The 17,988-nt window shown below is 51.6% G+C and overlaps 8 protein-coding genes across 8 annotated transcripts; 3 read left to right on the top strand and 5 right to left on the bottom strand.

The window, feature by feature from the left end:
- Positions 1-623: 623 nt before the first annotated feature.
- JCM6883_004574 (uncharacterized protein) lies at positions 624-1,940 on the top strand (the record flags this gene model as incomplete). The annotated part of the gene is made up of 1 exon (XM_076633458.1): positions 624-1,940. The coding sequence occupies one exon, from the start codon at positions 624-626 to the stop codon at positions 1,938-1,940; it is 1,317 nt and encodes a 438-aa protein (XP_076486507.1).
- A 359-nt stretch (positions 1,941-2,299) lies between these two features.
- On the bottom strand, positions 2,300-3,655 carry JCM6883_004575 (uncharacterized protein; the record flags this gene model as incomplete). Its single annotated transcript, XM_076633459.1, has 1 exon — positions 2,300-3,655. One exon carries the CDS (start codon positions 3,653-3,655, stop codon positions 2,300-2,302), a length of 1,356 nt encoding a protein of 451 aa, XP_076486508.1.
- A 708-nt stretch (positions 3,656-4,363) lies between these two features.
- Positions 4,364-7,967, bottom strand: JCM6883_004576 (uncharacterized protein; the record flags this gene model as incomplete). Its single annotated transcript, XM_076633460.1, has 7 exons — positions 4,364-4,582; positions 4,650-4,778; positions 4,862-6,615; positions 6,683-7,052; positions 7,124-7,274; positions 7,346-7,544; positions 7,607-7,967. 7 exons carry the CDS (start codon positions 7,965-7,967, stop codon positions 4,364-4,366), a joined length of 3,183 nt encoding a protein of 1,060 aa, XP_076486509.1.
- Positions 7,968-8,373: 406 nt separating this feature from the next.
- Positions 8,374-10,072, top strand: JCM6883_004577 (uncharacterized protein; the record flags this gene model as incomplete). The annotated part of the gene is made up of 4 exons (XM_076633461.1): positions 8,374-8,472; positions 8,540-9,067; positions 9,143-9,282; positions 9,343-10,072. 4 exons carry the CDS (start codon positions 8,374-8,376, stop codon positions 10,070-10,072), a joined length of 1,497 nt encoding a protein of 498 aa, XP_076486510.1.
- Positions 10,073-10,333: 261 nt separating this feature from the next.
- Positions 10,334-11,050, bottom strand: JCM6883_004578 (uncharacterized protein; the record flags this gene model as incomplete). The annotated part of the gene is made up of 3 exons (XM_076633462.1): positions 10,334-10,444; positions 10,504-10,600; positions 10,662-11,050. The coding sequence occupies 3 exons, from the start codon at positions 11,048-11,050 to the stop codon at positions 10,334-10,336; spliced, it is 597 nt and encodes a 198-aa protein (XP_076486511.1).
- Positions 11,051-11,580: 530 nt separating this feature from the next.
- On the top strand, positions 11,581-13,857 carry JCM6883_004579 (uncharacterized protein; the record flags this gene model as incomplete). Its single annotated transcript, XM_076633463.1, has 11 exons — positions 11,581-11,805; positions 11,876-12,262; positions 12,320-12,449; positions 12,515-12,627; positions 12,690-12,735; positions 12,803-12,970; positions 13,045-13,107; positions 13,180-13,314; positions 13,379-13,451; positions 13,543-13,626; positions 13,716-13,857. The coding sequence occupies 11 exons, from the start codon at positions 11,581-11,583 to the stop codon at positions 13,855-13,857; spliced, it is 1,566 nt and encodes a 521-aa protein (XP_076486512.1).
- A 287-nt stretch (positions 13,858-14,144) lies between these two features.
- On the bottom strand, positions 14,145-15,802 carry JCM6883_004580 (uncharacterized protein; the record flags this gene model as incomplete). The annotated part of the gene is made up of 5 exons (XM_076633464.1): positions 14,145-14,380; positions 14,442-14,778; positions 14,864-15,024; positions 15,109-15,174; positions 15,403-15,802. 5 exons carry the CDS (start codon positions 15,800-15,802, stop codon positions 14,145-14,147), a joined length of 1,200 nt encoding a protein of 399 aa, XP_076486513.1.
- Positions 15,803-16,225: 423 nt separating this feature from the next.
- On the bottom strand, positions 16,226-17,828 carry GCY1 (glycerol 2-dehydrogenase (NADP(+)) GCY1; the record flags this gene model as incomplete). Its single annotated transcript, XM_076633465.1, has 9 exons — positions 16,226-16,341; positions 16,476-16,602; positions 16,683-16,763; positions 16,866-17,120; positions 17,210-17,302; positions 17,373-17,464; positions 17,526-17,533; positions 17,610-17,675; positions 17,764-17,828. The coding sequence occupies 9 exons, from the start codon at positions 17,826-17,828 to the stop codon at positions 16,226-16,228; spliced, it is 903 nt and encodes a 300-aa protein (XP_076486514.1).
- Between the last annotated feature and the right edge of the window lie 160 nt (positions 17,829-17,988).

Here is a 17,988-nt window from a genome sequence, read left to right on the forward strand (position 1 = left end):
CGCCGCCACGAATCCAACTTGTCTCCTCCCTTCCTCCACCTCCCCTTGCCTTGTTCTCAGAAGGTCACTCGCGATTGAGGTCTGTTCAATGTCTTGCTAGATTGTGCAAATAATCGTGCTGCCTGCTTGTCGTGAATGTGTTGAACCCGATCCGAGAGTTTGTTGATCGCTTGACGGCTGCGTCGAACAAGCTTCTGCGGCAAGCTATGTACGGATAGCTTCAGTTGATAGAGAGAAGGAGAGTGAGTGTTCAGGGCGAGTGAGGTTGTAGAGATCGTGCAGTCGAGGGTGACAACGAGTGAATGATGAACCGGAAGATCATCAGAGTGAGTGCGAGGTGAACTAGAGGACGATACAGGTCGACCCGGCGCCTTGATTGGCCGTTTGTTGTAGAAGTGCTAAAGGGCGAAGGGCGAACGGTCGAATGCTGAAGGAATCAACGAACCTGGCCGTTTTGTAGCTCCCTAGGTTGAGGCATTCCGGCAAAGTTTCATCTCTTTTCTTCTCAGTTCGCCGTCGACCGCCTCTGAAGATCACGAGACAACTACAAGAGCTTCCGAATAGCCATGACGAACGAGTCACAGGTACGTCTCACCCACTGTGAGCGTTTCCTTCGCCTGCTTATGAGTTCATCATCTCCCGATCAGGATCACTTCTCTCTCCTTCCGCCTGAACTACTTGGGAAGATCTTCAGTGGTATAGAAGGCACGGATTCATCCCTCGTCAACCCCATCTCGAAACGATTCCTCCCGTTCCAACGAGAAACTCTCTACAATCGAGTTACCGTCCGAACCTACGAACAGGTCGACAAGCTGTGCTGGACCGCCGAGAACAACCCGAATCTTCTATCGGAATACGTCGCACAGGTTCAAATCTATATGAAGGACAGCTTTGACGAGATTACTGGTCAAAAGACGGAAATGGAAGATCCTCTCTTTCCCACGTCCGCGCGGATCAAACAACTTTTCTCCGTCCTCACCAAAGTCACCAAGTTGTCCATTGGCGACTCCTCTAGAATCGCTTCCCTCGTTCCCACTCCCCAAGTCGCTATTTCTTCCCTTCCAAACCTCTCGAATCTTCGTCTCAGCTCGAATTTGGACGGATTCGACGACCCCTTCAACCCCTCATTCTACACTTCCTTGTCGAATTACACAAACCTCGACAAGTTCTACCTCTATGTGTACCGCGATTCTGCGAGTGTCCGACTTGCCCCGAAACCGCCTCCCGCCATTTCCCCCTCCCTCCCCTCCCTCTTGTCGCTCACTCTCGAGGGCGCCCTTTCGACCAGTCACGTTTCTGTCCGACGTCCCATCTCCTCGTTCAGCACCATCCAAGAACTCAGATTGGAGGATACTTCTGAACACTCTCGAATGTGGGAATTTGTGGAAAGTCTCGAATGCCCGGAAGACCTCAGCTACCTCTCCTTACAAAGGTACACGGCGAACCTAACGCCCCCGCACGATTCAATTCTCGACGCCGTTGCCGGACTCGCAGACCTTTCGACTCTTGTCCTCGCGGGAGATGTTGGTACGCTTTACTCTGCTTTCCCCAAAGCTCTCCGCAAACTCCCTCTCATCGTCCTCGGCTTTGAGTCGGACACCGAAGTCGATCTCAAAGAACTCACAAAGCTCATCAAGGGACCCGGGAAGCACGGAACGCTCAGAACGATCTGGTTCGACAACGTGGAAGGAAAAGTAGGAACTAAGATTGACGATATCGGGGAACCCTATTTCGACATGGGTACAAGTAGTTTCGGGATGTTTCTCGACTGGGAGGTACCGTATTGGCCCGACGCTTTCACGAAAGAGGAGTTCAAAGAGTTTCTGAAACTGGCGAAGCAAGAAGGAATCGAAATCAAAGGACGCGCAATTGAGGCCATCGAAGTTGATGATCAGGTTGAGGAGGAGTTGGACGATCTCGCCGGGTTCGAAGCATGTTGAGACCTCGCGTTTTGAAGAAAGACGGATGATGGATTTTCTGTTGAGGTTGCGATTGATTGTTTGTTTGTCTGCCACTCGAGCTATAGTCACGACATTACGATGAAGTATGTTCATGTTGACGAGAGAGCAAGCACTGCACGAGTGTCGAGTCTGCAGCGACATGGGAGAACGAGCAGAAGGTGAGAAGCCCACGCTCTCGCAAAGGAGAAGAGTGCATTGACCGAAGCGACCATGCTTGGAAGCTTCCCGGAACACGTTCAATCTATTCGAGACTACTTACAACACTGGCCGGCTTAGGGAGAAGGTCAGAACAGCGAGATGGATCAACGAAGAGAGGGGAAACACACAAAAATCGTAGCTCAGCGATATTGCACTCCTGAAGTCAAAACGTAATAGCTCGCAGCAACTTCCCAATCCTCATGCATGAATCCTCCGCGCAGCGGCTCTGCCCGCTTCATCTTCTTCAGCACGACTTCGTTTGGCCTTGGTCTTCTGGGCCCGAGATACCTTGTTTCGAAATGCGAGTCATAATAAATCCATCTCGTGAATCGACCATCGGTGTTGGAAGCGAGGAAGTGTTCGATAAGGGGTTGGAAGCTAGGATCCGAGAGGTTGAAGTGAGTTTCGAGAGAAACGAGGGAGTCGGGTAGAGAATCGAGGAGGGTCTGCAATTGTGAGTGAGATATGTTGCATTGGTGACGAGCATTGGCGATGTCATGAGTTACGAGGATGCTGAGATGTTCAAGTTGACGGAATGAAGAGAGAAGGGATGGGAGAGAGTCGAGGATTCCGAGGAGGTTGTCGGGTGTGAGACGGAGGGTGAAAGATGTGAGAGAGGCGAAAGATTCGAGGACAGAAAGGGACTTGACGGTCAATTGGGAGACGGAAATGAGAAGGGTAAGAAGACGAGTCGGATGCGGGAGGGAAAGGAGGTAGAGTAGAGTTTTCTCGTTTTCGATTTCGTCCGGGTAATTGGCGAGGAAAAATGATTGCTCATCTTCATTTCGAAAGGCGGCAAGGTCGATACGGAGTTTGTCGAGCTTAGGCCAGGACGGAGTGACGGGAAGAGAAGTGGGCAAGGTTGCTTCGGAACGAGTGCAAATTCGAAGGTCAACAGCTTCGAGACTCGAGAGTGTGGGTAGGATTCCGATCAGGGTAGTACAGGGAGCAGCACCGGAGCTCTCCCTAGAATCGTCGAAGAAGAAAGTGAATGATCGGAGTCGAGGGAAACGGCTCGCCTCCTTGTTTGTAACGAGACCAGAACTAAGGAAAAGTTGAGCGAAGTCGAGGGTATCGATGTCCAGCTTCAAATGTTCGAGATTGATGCACGAGGTCAGAGCGAGGTTGACGAACTTCTCGAACCGCTGTCTGATTTTCGTTTTGCACTCGTCCAATTGACTAACGCCTCGAATGTCTCGAATGTAGATGATGTCCTCATCGGAGTCGAGAATGGTAGTGACTTCGACCTCCTTTACGAGATGGAGTAGCTTCGAGTGCTCACGGGCATGGTCGACGTTGCTCCTCATGGAATCATCGACGAAATCGATGTCCAATCTCGTCCAGCTCATTCTCGTTCCAAGTTCCCTCCACTGTCGAGATACCAGCGCAAGTTTGCGTCCTTGATCACGGAGCCCGTCTTTGTTCCCTTCGAGCGATTCTTGCAAGTGATGAGCGATTTTGATTCGAAGTTCGTGAGGAAGGGATGAGAGCGACATTTTCTGTCAAGTGAGGAGCCACAGAGTCAGCATCGAGGCTCATAGATACATATGACGAACGACTAGCTTACCTCGGAGACTTGAGAGAGCGAGTTTCAAAGATTCAAAGATGGAACCAGAGTGCGTGAGGGGATCGAAAAGGCAGGTAAGGGGGGATGGGGAACGATGGGAAACTTTCCCCGGTCTTGTGGTGTTCGAGAAGACGCGGCTGAGTGTTGAGTCGGTGAGAGAAGGGGAACAAGAGAGGCCGGAAGAGGAGGAGGCGATCGGTTGAAGCGAGTGCGGACCGACAGAAGAGGCTACTGCTATAGCGTTGAGGAAGAAGGTCGCCTGGCTTCGTTTGCAACAGGGAGGCTCGTCGGGAAGAGGGTAGAAGCGAAGAGAGGAGAGAAAGGTGGCGTGCAGGCGGGCAAAAAAAAGAAGATTGGGCCGAGCAGGGAATTGAACCCTGGACCTCTTCCAAGCGACCAAATGAAGCCCTAAGGAAGAATCATGCGACTAGACCACACGGCCGCATATATCAGCCGAAAAAAAATGTACATTATAACTCAATGCCAGCGTTCTCGCTCGCAGCACTTCACTTTTGCTCCGTCTTCCTTCGCACTGTGCACGTCTCGACGCAGCAATCGTCTATCGATATCACCAAGAGCGCAAGCTAGAACTGCAGTCAATAACTTGCAGCCTGAGGTTCGAAGGCAGTCACCAAACTCAATACATTGTCATTCCAGAGTCTTCGTTGTACCTATCGACATCGAAAACGTCTTCGAAGCGCAGATCACCACTCCTGATTACGTCGAGTACACATGGCGAGTCGAGGCGAAGAGGCGAACTACCGGAATTTGAGGGCGAGCGCGGGGGATCTTGCAAGGCGATGAACGATAGGGTTCGAGGCGCCTGATCGGAGTGAATGCTAAACCAGATCTTGCGCTGTAACAGGGAAGAAGCTAATCAGTAAACTAGCGAATCAAGCGGCTTGAGTTGAAACAAAGCTCACGAGTCGCTCGTTACCGCAAACACTCGAGAACGTCGATTCGAGATCTTCCTGAGATAGCTTGACGAACTCGTCCGGTAGAGTGACTGAGAGGATGGCGCAGACGATCATTTCGTTCAGAAGAGGCGAAAGCTTGAGAAGCGGAGGTTCATCCTTCGTGGAGAAACTGCAGTCAGTCGACCTGATCAGAAAAGGGCGTGGATTGGTGGACTCACGGGCTGAGGGTCGTCAGAGAGCCAGGCTCGGTCTCCCCATGCTGGGATACCAGGTCTCGTTTCGTTCTCATCTTCCCTTTTGACGAATTCCGCGAATTTCCTGGTTACTTCTGCCGAGTACTCCGCTCCGCTCGAGCAAACAACGTGAACCTGACCCTTCCCTTCCGCTAACAAGGACCCCAGGGCTTCCGCGAGTCGAACGAGACCTTCGAGAACGATTGGAGTGTAAGAATACGGCTTGACCGAAGTCGACGATTTACGAGAAGCTTGCTGTTCCTCAAAGATGACGAGGATGTGGTCGTACAGAGAAGAGAAACGACGCAGAGTGGAAAAGATCGATTCTTGACGGGTGAGCTTTGTCGAGTCGGGAGGATCTTCTCGCATCGCGTTCCCGATGAGATCGATGAGCTTGAAGTAGAAGACGCAGGAAGTGCCACTAATGATGAGGTGGGGATCCTGAATCGTGAAGCGGGATGGCGGGAAGCGTGAGGGTCGACGACCGAGTTGGAAATGTAGCTTTTCGAGAGCTGAAGAGAGTGACCTCATTTGAAGTAAGGGATCGAAGACGATGACTCTGAGGATTGGTAGGGGGAACGGAGGAAGGAAAGAAGAGACGAAAGGCGGAGTTGGGAATGGCAGTGATACAGGAGAAGGAGCAGAGGCAGCTTGAAATTCGGAGGTGGCATTCGCGACTTGAGACTGTTGGTCACGGTTCAATAAAGTACGAGACGGAGCTGTGATCAAAGGACGACCTCGGGAAACAATGAATCGATCTAATGATTCCGCAAGTCGAAAGGGCGTTGCGAGCTGAGGCGTCCATTCTTCCTGCTTGGACGAAGCGAGCTTGACGAAAGGATCGAAAGCTTTCCTTGTTGAGAGCGGCTCGCTTGTGGTAGTTGACTCGAGCGTCGACGACTGAACTGATCTGCTTCCGTCTGGTTTCGTCTTCGTTTCGTTCGTCATCGCACGTTCCGACTCGCTTCGATTCCTTTCGAGCTCGTTCTTCGAGACTGGCACTGCGTGAATATCGCCTTTCGAGCTTCCTCCTCCCTGGGCGTCAAGTGGAGATGAAGTCGGACTCGACACCGCTGATCCAAGTTGAGCGAATCCGAATTCATCTGTTTCGACTTGCTTGCCATTGAACTCGACGGGGATCGTGGGAGGAGAGTCGAAAAGAAGCTGAGAGCACGAGGAAGGAGGAGGGAGAGAGTTCGCTCGTCGCTTGTAGAGGGTGTAAGGAGGCGGAAACGGTGACTGAGGAACATTTGATGGTCGCGAGGGAGAAGGACCAGGTGGAGTTTGACTGGGAGCCAAAGACGTGTATGTAGCTGTACGATCACGTTCTGTCTGAGGATCTGGAGTCGAAGGATCTACTCGATCGTGCGAAGTCGTGGAATGAGCCTTGTCGAAGAATTCGAACGCATCTCGTCGGCTGTCCTCCTCCTCCTGCTCGACGAGTTGACCCGACGTACTCATTTCGATTGTAGCCCTGAGCTCGTTAACCCATTCGCTCGACGACTGCATCAGACTGTCGAAGAGCGCCTCTGCCGCTTCGAAAACGTCTTGCGCCTTCGATCTTTCTCCAGGAGTGAGGGTTGTCGGAGCTCCGATCGGAATCTTCGAGGTGTCAGAAAGAGGGTTCCATTCGAGAGAGTAGGAGACAGTGTTTGACGATCCAGCTGGAACAGACGGTGCGAGCGAGGCGATCGAGTCGAGCGATTTCGAGTCGAAGGAGGCGAGGCTCAAGTCGTTAGCTGGAGAAGAGAAAGTTGGCGATGAGCTGAATGCGGAGAGTGTACAGATCAGAGAATGAAGACGCACAACTCAAGCGAAAACTCTGCAGTTCTTCGAACTTATTCGCAACGATCGAGGAGGACTGCGGAGCTTTCGAGTGCGATAATCCCTCTGTCGACGTTTCGGAGAGTTGTGATGCATCGTCGAGGCTCGTTCTTGCCAACGTCGAGGTATCTGCGACTTTCGTCGGTTCCGCCGTCACTTTCGCCTCCATCGAGACCGACTTCTGCTCCTCAGGCACGTCGAAATGGATCGAGTTTTCGCGCTTGTCTTCGGAAGGCAAAGAATCGGAGGTATGAGAGAGTTCTGGAGACTCGGGAGAGGGCGGAGATGTTGCAGAGAACGACATCGAGAAAGGCTCGGGTGACGGAGATCTCTCGCGAATTAGAAGGTCGTGCTGCGTCAAGCACATCGAGACGAAGAATGAGATATGGGATAGACCGCTGATCTGGAACGAAAAGAACTGACCAGAATTTCTCGCTTCGCACCAATCTCCTGTCTCGCTCGTTCAACCGCTCCCTCCTTATCATTCGTCGATTCCTTGATGGCGTTCATGAGATGCTTGCGATGTTGACGAACTGGATCGAAGTGAGCTCGTGTCGCAGCGTACTTCGAAACACTAGCAAACGATAAAGTGGTGTCAGTTCATCCGCCGAAGAGGTTGGCAAGAGACCTCGACCTGAGACTCACATCGTCTCTTGCGTCGAGGGAATGTCTTGCGGAAGAGATCCTTCAACTTGCGCCAGTGCTTGAGACCGAGCCCCAGGCGTGGGAGAGAGTCGAGGTATCAATGAGTCGAGTGAAGGCAAAGGTTTCGGTTTGACCGCTTCTTCCGCCTCCCGACTCAAGTAGAAGAATTTCGAGAAGCGAGGAGGTAGTAGGTCATACTCTGAAAGGAAACTCGGGTCAGCACACTGACGAGAAGAGCAAAGGAGATTTGACTAAACTCACTTTCGATGGACTTGTTCTCGGATTCTCGATCTGCCACTTGACTCGCTTCTTTGAACCTCTTTCTATACCTCTTGAGGTCTTCGAGCTGATTCCTCGTCAACTCCAATTTCGGTGTCTGATTCCCTTTCCCCAATTCTGCCTCGAACGAACTCAAAGCGCTCCCCAACTTTCTCCTGTCCCTGAATTCGATGTACTGATATGCGAAGTCGTTCTTGAGTGTATCTGGTGAGACGTCGAGAGAGTCGAGAGTTGTTTCGACGAGGTAGTCACGAGCAGCGTCGAAAGGAGGAAATAGTTGACAAGCGAGAGGACAAAGCTGTTCGTAGTCTTGCTCCGTGATGTACGCGAACGAGTCTGACATCCCACTGAACCGAGCGAGAAGTCGTTCCTGTGTAGAGGGTGGGAGATAAGAGAGAAAGGAGAAAGGAAGAGAGAATCCGAAGCGAGCGAGTCATGACTCTCGTCAAAACCGCTTGTTCTTTCCGGGAGGGAGACTACAGTACAGTCTGTGTCACTGCTACACGAGCGAGCTGCAGTCACAGTGCGATTGATGTGACCCTCATCTCCTCCATTACCGTGCCTTGCCTTTCAAGCTGTTCCTGCCCTCCGCTGAGTCCCTACTCTGTTCCCACCCCTCCTGCCAACTGTTCCTCCTTGTGTTTCCTGTCGTTGCGGTAGAATTCGAGGTGAGGTTGATCAAGAGAGAGAAAGATCCAGTTCATCACTCAACTCTCTCAACAAGCCCTGCCAGACGGCACAACGCATCTATGGCGATTCCGCCTGCCTTTCACGGTTGGTACAAGTCGAACTACCCCACTCTCGTGTTCAATCCAGACTGGTTGAACGCTTGTGTCGAGTACCTTCAAGTAAGCTCTCATCCCTCTCTGAACCACCCTTGTTAGCTGACATGTCGAAGCGTCGCCGTGAGATTAGTCTACAGATCCTCAATGCAATTCGACCACCTCAGTCCTGATCAAATCCGTTGAATCTCAATTACTCTCCTCAGATCTCTCAACTTCAATCCTCCTCACTGCCCCTCTCCTCACCCAAAACCGTCTCTTGTTCTCAACGCGTACTCCAGCGAGTGCTCCCCTGTCCGATCGAATCGTCTTCAAAGGTGGAAAGAAAGGAGCGGTACTCGTTCAAATCGAAAAGGTTCAAGATATCGGACACAGCGCGAGTAGTCTCCTTGAAGTCTTGAAGGACAAGAACGAGTGGAAGAAACTGAAAGCGAAGGGGATTGAGGGTGATGGTGGAAGGGACATGAGGTTGGACGATGAGGACGAGGGAGGAATCGAGGAAGAAGAGAAAAAGATCCTCGCAGGTGGAACGGGGAAAGAACCGATCTTCCCGAGAGGGAGTGGGAAATTCGTACTTAGTGATGGGAAGAACTCGGTAGAGGCTTTCGAGTTGCAGAGGATCAATGGATTGGGACTCGAGGAGATCAAATTGGGAACGAAGGTAATTTTTGCCCCTCTCTCTTCAAGTTCTCTTGTTCACTCCGATGCTGACCCTATGCTGATGATGACTGAGTAGCTCTTGATTCACGACGTACCTTTCGTCAACGGAATCATGTTATTGACTCCGCAGAACACGATCGTCAAAGGTCACGACGTCGAAGAACTAGAACAGTTCAAAGAGTGGAGTATCGAAAACTCCCTACGACAGAGACTAGAGTCAGTTTTCTGTATCCCCTCATGCTCTCTGCTTTTTGAGCTGACATATGTTGTTGACAGGATGGATCTTTTACCGAAACCTAACGAACCTGAAGCACCCGTCCAACGCTCTCCGACACCCGTCATTCCCCCTCCTGATGCCAAACCGGACATTAAACCCGCTCAACGAGCTCGGCCTGCTCAAGCACAGCAACAACAACAACAACCTCGCGCCGGTCCATCTCGAGCTCAATCTTCCTCTTCGAATCGACGACCTCCCCAGCCCTCCGCGGCCCACAACGACGACGACAATGAAGACGACTACTTCGGAGATGAAATGCTGGGAGACGAAGATGGAATCGATTACGACGCTCTACAAGCTCAAGCGATCGCGAAATCTCAATCTCAATCTCAGCGAAAACCTTCTGTTCAGTCTCGGTCAACGGCGACAACTACTTCGAAGGGGAAGGGGAAAGCTAGAGCTTTAGAGCCGGAAGGTCAAGAGGATTACGATATGAACGATTTCGAGCAAGAAGAAGAGGAGGAGGAGGAAGATTGGAACGTTCTAAACGAAATGGAACATCGACAGAAGGGCAGTGTGTCTACGACATTGAACGGAAAGGGAGTAACAGCGAAAGGAAAGGGTAAAGCTGTAGCGATGAAAGTTAAAGCGGAACCAAGATCGAGCGGAGGTACGAAAGGAGCGGTCGAAGTACTGGAGTTGGATTCTGACGAGTCGAGCGGAGAAATACGACCTCCTCCAGCAAAGAGGTCAATTGTGACGGTGCTGGAACTCGATGATAGCGATTGAGGCGACCGAGGAATAAGGTTTTGAGCTGTAGTTCTGTTGTGTTACTCGTTGTTGTTGTCCATTCAATTGTCGCTCGTTTTTCGTTCGGTCTTCTAACTCCCTTGCTCGCTTGTGAGCGATGAAGTGGCTCCGAAGGAGGACTCTGCCTAGAAAGGGCCTTCAGGAGGCGATCAAGCAGCGTGTTAGCATGGCGGATGATGGCGCAGGTAGAGAGTTCATCAGACTCACGAGCTTCTCGTCGACCTTCGTCCGCGCCCAAGTTTACTCTGCGTCTTCGCGGTCTTCGACGAAACCAACGAGAACTTTCATGACTCGTTCTTGTCGTTTCAGGACGGTTTGATCTCGGGTAGGTTGAAAGGTCGGTACTCCGAGCTAGTGTTCAACTATGGGTGAGCGCGGGCATGCGGCATACAAGGAGACATGGGACGAACCGCTTGGAGTTTTTCTTGTTGCGAAGTTTGCAATTTCTCCCATTTCTTCAGGGCTGTCTTGTCCCAATCTTTCAGTTTCAGCCCTCTCATTTGCGGGCTGTACATGCTCGCTTCAGTGTTAGTACGGAATCTCCGTATAAGTGGAAAGGGTGACTGACTTGTGTCCAGCTCGAATCGCCTCTTGCTCTAATCGATTCCTCTCATCTTTCATCCTCAGTTCCCAGTTCTTCTGTTCATCCCACATCGCTTCTATGCTGTCGAGGAACTTCGTATCGGTCGCGAGCGAATGAAGGATCGGAAGGGATTCGGGGAAAGTCAAATTGGAGTAATCTCGAGTCCGAGTCGGGGCTGCTGCGGGTGCTGGTGAGTTGTTGTTCAAGGTAGAATCGGGCAATGCAGTGAGGCTGTTAAGCAAGGCGTCCAATTGATCTTGAGAGGGAACAGGAGTTGAGTGATGATGAGAATTTGAGGGAGCGACAGGAGGTGCTGGCGGGTCTTGCTGCTGTCTCAGTGAGGCAAGTAGGCTCTCCAAGTCATTCTGGTCCATTGGGAGCGTGTCGCGCTGAGGTCCGAGAGTGGTAGAGCCGAGAGAAGCGTTGAAAAAATTCGCGGCTTTCCTCTCCTCCTCTTCCACTCACTTCGTTCCGATCCACTGCTCTGTTGCTATGCTACAAGCTCAAGATCTGACGGATCCGCCTATCGGGCGGCGAATATCGGCAAAGGAGAATCAGCCCACGTGTCCGCTCTTTGATTTCGAATGAACCGTTTTTAGCTCAGTTTTCAACCCTTCTCTGCACCGGGTGGTACGGCTCCATCTTCCTCAGATTATCCGGAATCAGTATGAGGGGCCGACCAATCCTCTGCCGTCGTGCCGGATTTCGTTCGACCGTTCTTCTTTCTCTCCTCTCTTCTTCGCACGTTCTACGTTACTGCGTCGGATCTTCCGCCCCGCTCCAGAAACTGCAACATCAACGAACGTGTGTCTCGTAGACGCTCCTCAACTTCGACAGACGCTCCTCGTTTCCATCCTCTTTTCCTTTTCCCATCAGCCCCACCTCAGTCCTTTGACTTTTCGACATGAGTACCACCCTCGTCCATTCCGGTTCGAAAACCTCGACGACATCTTCCTCGAATGAGCTCATAGCTTCACCTTCAGTCGAGAAACCGGAGGAATTCAATCTTACAAGATCCGAACTCGCCGATGTTTACGAGCAATCTCGCAAGGAGCGACTGTCCTCGATTTTTACCATTATCTGTTCCGGCTTCGCGCTCATCTCTGATGGTCTGCAGAACAACATCATGGTGAGTTCGTCTCGAAATCTGCGACCGACGAAACGAAAACGCATTGACATTTCTCCTTTTTTTCTTTCAGACTCTCACGAATGTCGTATTCGCTCAACTTTACGGCGCCAAACTCTACACTCCCGCCTACTCCACACAAGTTTCGAACGCTCTCACCGTAGGAACGATTCTCGGACAGGTCGCAATCGGTCTTCTGTGCGATTACAGAGGAAGAAAATGGGGTATCGTCCTCTCCACCGTCTGCATCGTTGTCGGAGTCATCTTGGCGACCGGAGCTCACGGAAGTGGCGACAACCTTCAACGTAATTTTACTGGATTCATCTGGTTCTTGACAGTTGCGCGAGGTTTGACCGGTATCGGAGTCGGAGGAGAATACCCTTCGTCTTCAGCGTCAAGTCTCGAGTCTGCGAACGAAAGAATGCAAAAGCAACGAGGTCCAGTCTTCATCATGGTCACCGTGCGTACTCTTTCACTATATGAAGGTGCATCTGCTGAACCTTCATCGAGATCGCAGAACTTTGTCCTCTCGTTCGGAGGAGTGTTCGCTTCGTCGCTCTACTTGATCGTGTTCCAAGCTGCGGGAGGCCTGAATGCCAATCTCTCGACAGTATGGAGAACCGTCTTTGGTATCACTGCTGTACCTCGTAAGCATGGTACCGTCGCTCCATCTCCAGAACTCAGTGACTCATGTTTTCGTTTCGTCGTGCAGCGCTCGTTGTCTTCATCTTCCGACTTCGAATGCTCAACTCTCAGCTCTACCGAAAGGGAGCCATTCAGTCTAGGGTTCCGTACGGGCTCGTCCTGCGCTACTACTGGAAAAGTGTGAGCTTGATCTCTGCCTCTTTGTCTCCTTTCGTCAGCTAATTCTCTCTGCCTTCTCGTAGCTCATCGGTACCTGCGGCGTCTGGTTCCTCTACGATTTCATCGTCTGTTAGTTTCTCCTTTCTGCCCTGCTCGAAAAGTAACACCGAGCTCACCTCTTCTTTCCTCTCTACAGTCCCCAACGGAGTCTTCTCGGGTGCCGTCATTGCAAACATCGTCAAAGAGACCGGTAAAGAGAAGATCCGCAAGACGGCTGAATGGCAGCTCCTCCTTTCGACTATCGCATTACCAGGATGCATCGTCGGAGCTTTGCTCGTGAATCGTCTAGGTCGACGTAACTTGAGTGAGCTGCGTCCCAAGCGGTTCTCTCTTGCTCGAGAGCATTGTACTGACCGATTTTCGAATCCTCGTCAACAGTGATTCTCGGTTTCGCAGGATACTTAGCTATCGGGCTAATCGTTGGTATCGCTTACCCTCAGCGTGTGTTCTGCCTTCGCTCGTCGCTCGTCGCTCGTAGCCGTCTGTCGAGGCTGATGAATCCCTCTCGTGCAGTTTCGAAACCGTCAAACGTCGGCGTTTTCATTTTCCTCTACGGAATGCTCGCATGCTTCGGTAACCTCGGTCCCGGTAACACTCTCGGCTTGACATCTGCCGAGTCCTACGCTACCGCTGTTCGTGGAACTTGCTGTGAGCTTTTGCTTTCTTCCGCTGCCTCCGTGATCCGAGCTGATGTTCTTCTTGTCGTTCCCAGACGGTCTCTCGGCTGCGATCGGAAAGGTCGGAGCCGTTGTTGGAGTCGAGACCTTCAACCCGATCAAAATACAGCAAGTCCAGTTCTCCGAGAGCAAACCGAGGCCCGCAGAGAGCTGCTTCTGACATTCTTTTCTTCTCTTCCCATTTCGTCACGGTGAACAGTCTAGGACAGCGCTATACATTCGTGGTCGCAGCTTGTTGTGGATTGTTGGGAATTGTCGTCGCTTATTTCTTCATCCGAAACGAGTGAGCTTTGCCATTCTCTCTTCACCTCTTCTTCTCATTCTTCGTACTTCGTACATCGTTCTGATCGACGAGGGCGTGCGATTGTGTAGCCTCGACGGGGATCTTGCGGACGAGGACGAAAAGTTCGCCGCTTACCTTCGAGCGAATGGGTGGCAAGGAAGTATCGGAGCATCGCAGCAAGAGGGTCTCGAAGTTATGGAAGCTGCAGAAAACGAGACGGTGAAGCGTTGAGCCGAATGTAGAAGTATCAAGGGTCGTAGGAATTGTACATTATTTCCGTCTTCGTTTCTATCTTCTCGTTTTCTCAGAGTCGCTCGAGAGACCCATTAGCTCGATGGAACCGGCTGAGAGTATGTATACAAGTCAGTGTCTATGCTTCGTATTGTTCAAGGTTCGGAATTAGAGAACAGTCAAACTACGAAAGGCGTTAAAGGAACAAGAGGTTACTACTGCAAGGGATATCGGGACAGCTTAAGCACAGGCGGAAAAGGGTATAAATAAACTAAGAGATTAAGGGGTTACGACATGCGGTGTTGAGAGACTGGAGAGCTGACTCGAAGAATCGGAACTCCCGGCGGTCGATTCTCGACTAGAGGAACGTCCTCGTTCGAACCGTAAATGTTCGAGTTCCGGAACGACGGGTTCGAGACTGCTCCATCGTAATGCTCGTATGGTGAGGCTGAAGATTGTCGGTAACTGATGGGACGAGGGGGATAAGGAGTCGCTCCGCCTGGACCGTGATATGGATCGTCGTCTGAAAGTAAAGGTGCGACTTTAGCCACTGCCAAACTAGCAACGAGAAGAGAGTCACGTACAGTAGGAGCCTCGTTGAGAGCCGTGACCGTTATAGTTCACTTCGTAAGCTGAAGGATGATCGAAATATTGACCTTCGTTCGTCCCGTCCGGTCTCTTTCCGAGTCTCGGCGAGTCATCACCCCATTCACTACCTTCGTCTTTCTCCATCTCGATTCCTGCCCTTCCAGTTCGCCGTGTCGCAGCTGGATTGAGAGTCGCGAGTCCGGAAGAGACCGTTTGTCCGTCAGGCTGGAGTTCCGGCCATTTGATCTCGTCCATGTTGCCATCGAGGTTGTCGAATCTTCTTTGCGTACACCTCCAGAGAATCAGGATCGCTCCGATTAAGACTGCAACTCCCTGCACGATACGAAAGAAAACGATCAAAATCGTCAGGTCAGTCTCAAGGCAAGGGCTACGAACGAGAACGATAGGATCGACGTACTCCTACGACACCTCCAATGATTCCCCAAGTCTTTCCCGATGGACCACTTCCTCCATCGTTTTGCTTCGCGGCCACTGCGCTCGCACTTTGCGAAACCATCGTAGAATGAGAACCGTCCGCATTTGTGACGATCGAGGTGATGGTGACGATGACTTGCGAAGCTATTTCACGGTCACCGGAAGACGTCGAGATAAAGAGTTAGGAACGAGAAGACAGAACGAAATAGAAACGAAAACTGAACGAACCGGCGGAAGTTTCTTTCGACGCCGAATCTGAGAGTAACGAAGATGCGCTAGGATTCACTGCGGCAGCTAACGGAAGGAAGATGTGGTCAGCAGGGCACTCAAGAAGGACAGCTTTCGTACTCCGCTCTGTCGTAAAGTCCAATCTCCTTCGACCTCGTCCCCTCGACGCGAGCTCCACGACCTCTATAGCCACAGACTGTACCGTTTACGATGTCCGATTATCCCTTGAAAACCCCCCTTGACCCCAGACTTTTCGCGTTCTCAGGAGGCGAGAAGAGAAGAAGGAAGACTCACAGGTCGGATTCGTCACTGAAGCGCTCGCGGTCGTATCTGGTGCGGCTGAAGTATCCGTAGACGAGGATCTCCCACCAAAGAAGGGGAACCCGAACCCGTTGTTCGAAGACGACGCCGGAGTAGAAGTTGACGGAACAGTCGCGGGATTCGGTCTCGTCGGGACGGCGACTCCTTGGGTTGCTGCACTCGTTGGAGTAGTCACTGGGGGTGCGACACTCGTACCCGTCGTGTCACTGCTCCCTCCACGTCCTTCCCTCCCTCCGAACAGACCTCCAAACCCATCTTGTCTTCGATCCAATTGATGAAGCGGTACGCGTTCGAACTGGGCTAGCGTGTTTGGTGGATGGTAGGCGATTAGGAAGAGTACACACAAGGTGTACAGTCGTGTAGACTTGGGCATTCGAGAGAGTCGAGGGTCGAGGAGGAAGAAAGCTTGATGAAGCGAACCGAGACTCGTTTTTTTAGCGTGAAAGCTGTGGGCGGACGTTCTTCTCGCTTATATAGGAGAAAGAGTATGAAGGAAGAGTGTGTGACGAGAGCTCATAAGAAAAAGCGCGTCAATACCCGAGACAGACGAGTCGAAGGAGCAATTTCGCAGAGCAGGAACTCGAAAGGAGGTTCAAATCGAAATGTCCTGCGAAAATTCCACTCTAATCGTACCATGCGCTGCGACAATGTCGATCGAGGAAGCTCCGTTCCTTCGCGGGCGGACGGACTCAAAGCCGTGACGCTTCGTAGAGAGAGAGATTCTAAGTACATTCCAATATTTTCATTTTACTCCTTCCTTTGATACGATATGATATGCTATCTAATTGAGATTCGATCAATCTTCCCAGATCTTGACACCCCAGCCCTCAGAAGGATCGACCGTGCGCTTTGTACCGAAAGTTGCGGCTTGTTTCTCGAGCTTGGCTACTTCCTCCTTGGAGAGTTCGATATCTACGACGCCGACGAGAGAAACAAAGGTCAGCGAAACGTCCGGAGGACAACGTCGAGCACGTCGAGAAGCCGCTGAGTGGAACTGTCGAACGACAAGCAACTTCGAAGGCGCGAAAAACTCGACTTCGACTCACCTTCAAAGTTCGAACGGATCCTGTCCGGAGTGACCGACTTCGGGAGGCATACGATACCTCGAGCGACTTGCCAGCTGATCAAGACGTTCGCGGGTTGAGTGTTGTGTGCTTTCGCGATCTCCTGGACCTGCAAACGGTTTGATCACGAGGGGGAGAGTTAGCAGCGAATCGACTGGATACGAAGTGTATGGTCGCAAAGAGACGTACGACAGGGTCTTCGAGTTGAGGTGCACCAGTCGAACCAAGAGGAGAATAAGCTTCGAGGAGAATGTCGTTCTTCGCGGCCCACTGCGAGAAAGAGAAGACGAGCGTCAGTCTCTGGCCGTTGATGGAACGAGCTGACGGCATAGTCGTCCGTCATCGGGCCGGGACAGGATGAAAGAGACTCACAGCGACGAGCTCAGGTTGAGCGCATTGCAAGTTCAACTCGACTTGGTTGACCGCCGGACGAATCTTTGCCTTCGAGAAGAGCTTTTCCATCTTGGGGATCGTGAAGTTCGAGATTCCAATGTTCTTGACCTTGCCACTTTCGACGAGGTTCTCCATCGCTTCCCAAGTCGGGTGAACATCGTTCGTCAAATCCCAGTCGATGTTAGGCTTGTCGTCCTTCGTTCGTCCTTCTCCGAATGCGACAGGCCAGTGCATCTGAGCGCGGGAAAAGAACGAAAAAAAGTCAGTCTCGAGCTCAGAATGCTTTCTCCCGAAATTTACTTCCAGGGAGACAGAAGGCGTACGAGGTAGAGATCGAGGTAGTCGAGTCCGAGGTCGGAAAGAGTTTTATCGAGGGCGGGACCGACTCGAGAAGGAGAGTGTTCAGCGTTCCAGAGCTGAGCGAGAACAAGTCGAGGGAATGCTTTGTCAGTACTTAGATCGGACCGAACTCGAGAGAAGACTCACCTTTGAAGTGATGAAAAGTTGTTCACGAGGAACTCCTCCATTCTTGATCCCTTGTCCGACTTCTCCTTCGTTGCCGTAAATAGCGGCGCAATCTACATTGACCCCTCGACATCAGTTTCATGAGAACGATTCGAGGATTGACGGAAGACGTACCAATGTGTCTACAAGAGTGAGCGAAATGAAGCGAAAGTCAATTTTCTGCTCGGGTGTCTCAAGACTCTCAAAGGCTTCACTCACCTGTAACCGGCTTGGATCGCTACCTTGACGGCATTAGCAACTTCTCCTGGCGAACTCTTCCAGGTTCTATACAGAGAATACGCCAGAGAGCGTTAGTGGAGGTAAAGATGACGCAGCGACTGGAGGTAGAGGAGGAGAGGAGGAAAGAGCTTACCCTAGCCCGATAGCGGGAATCTTGAGGCCCTTTGTGCCGACGTTGAAAGCTTTACCGAGAGACATGTTGCGTTCGAGTAAGAAGTGGAAGAGAGAGAGAGAAAGATCGAAAATGAACCCGAGGAACTATTGAGCCGATGTGCCGACGGACCGACGAGTGGGGGGTGAACTCGCTCGGCAGCGAAACAGCCTGAGGTGTACATTCGTAGCGACACACTCGAAAGTC

The sequence above is a fragment of the Sporobolomyces salmoneus genome (assembly GCF_050403485.1).
Source record: "Sporobolomyces salmoneus JCM6883 DNA, S_salmoneus_JCM6883_v1_ctg39, whole genome shotgun sequence".
NCBI lineage: Eukaryota > Fungi > Basidiomycota > Microbotryomycetes > Sporidiobolales > Sporidiobolaceae > Sporobolomyces > Sporobolomyces salmoneus.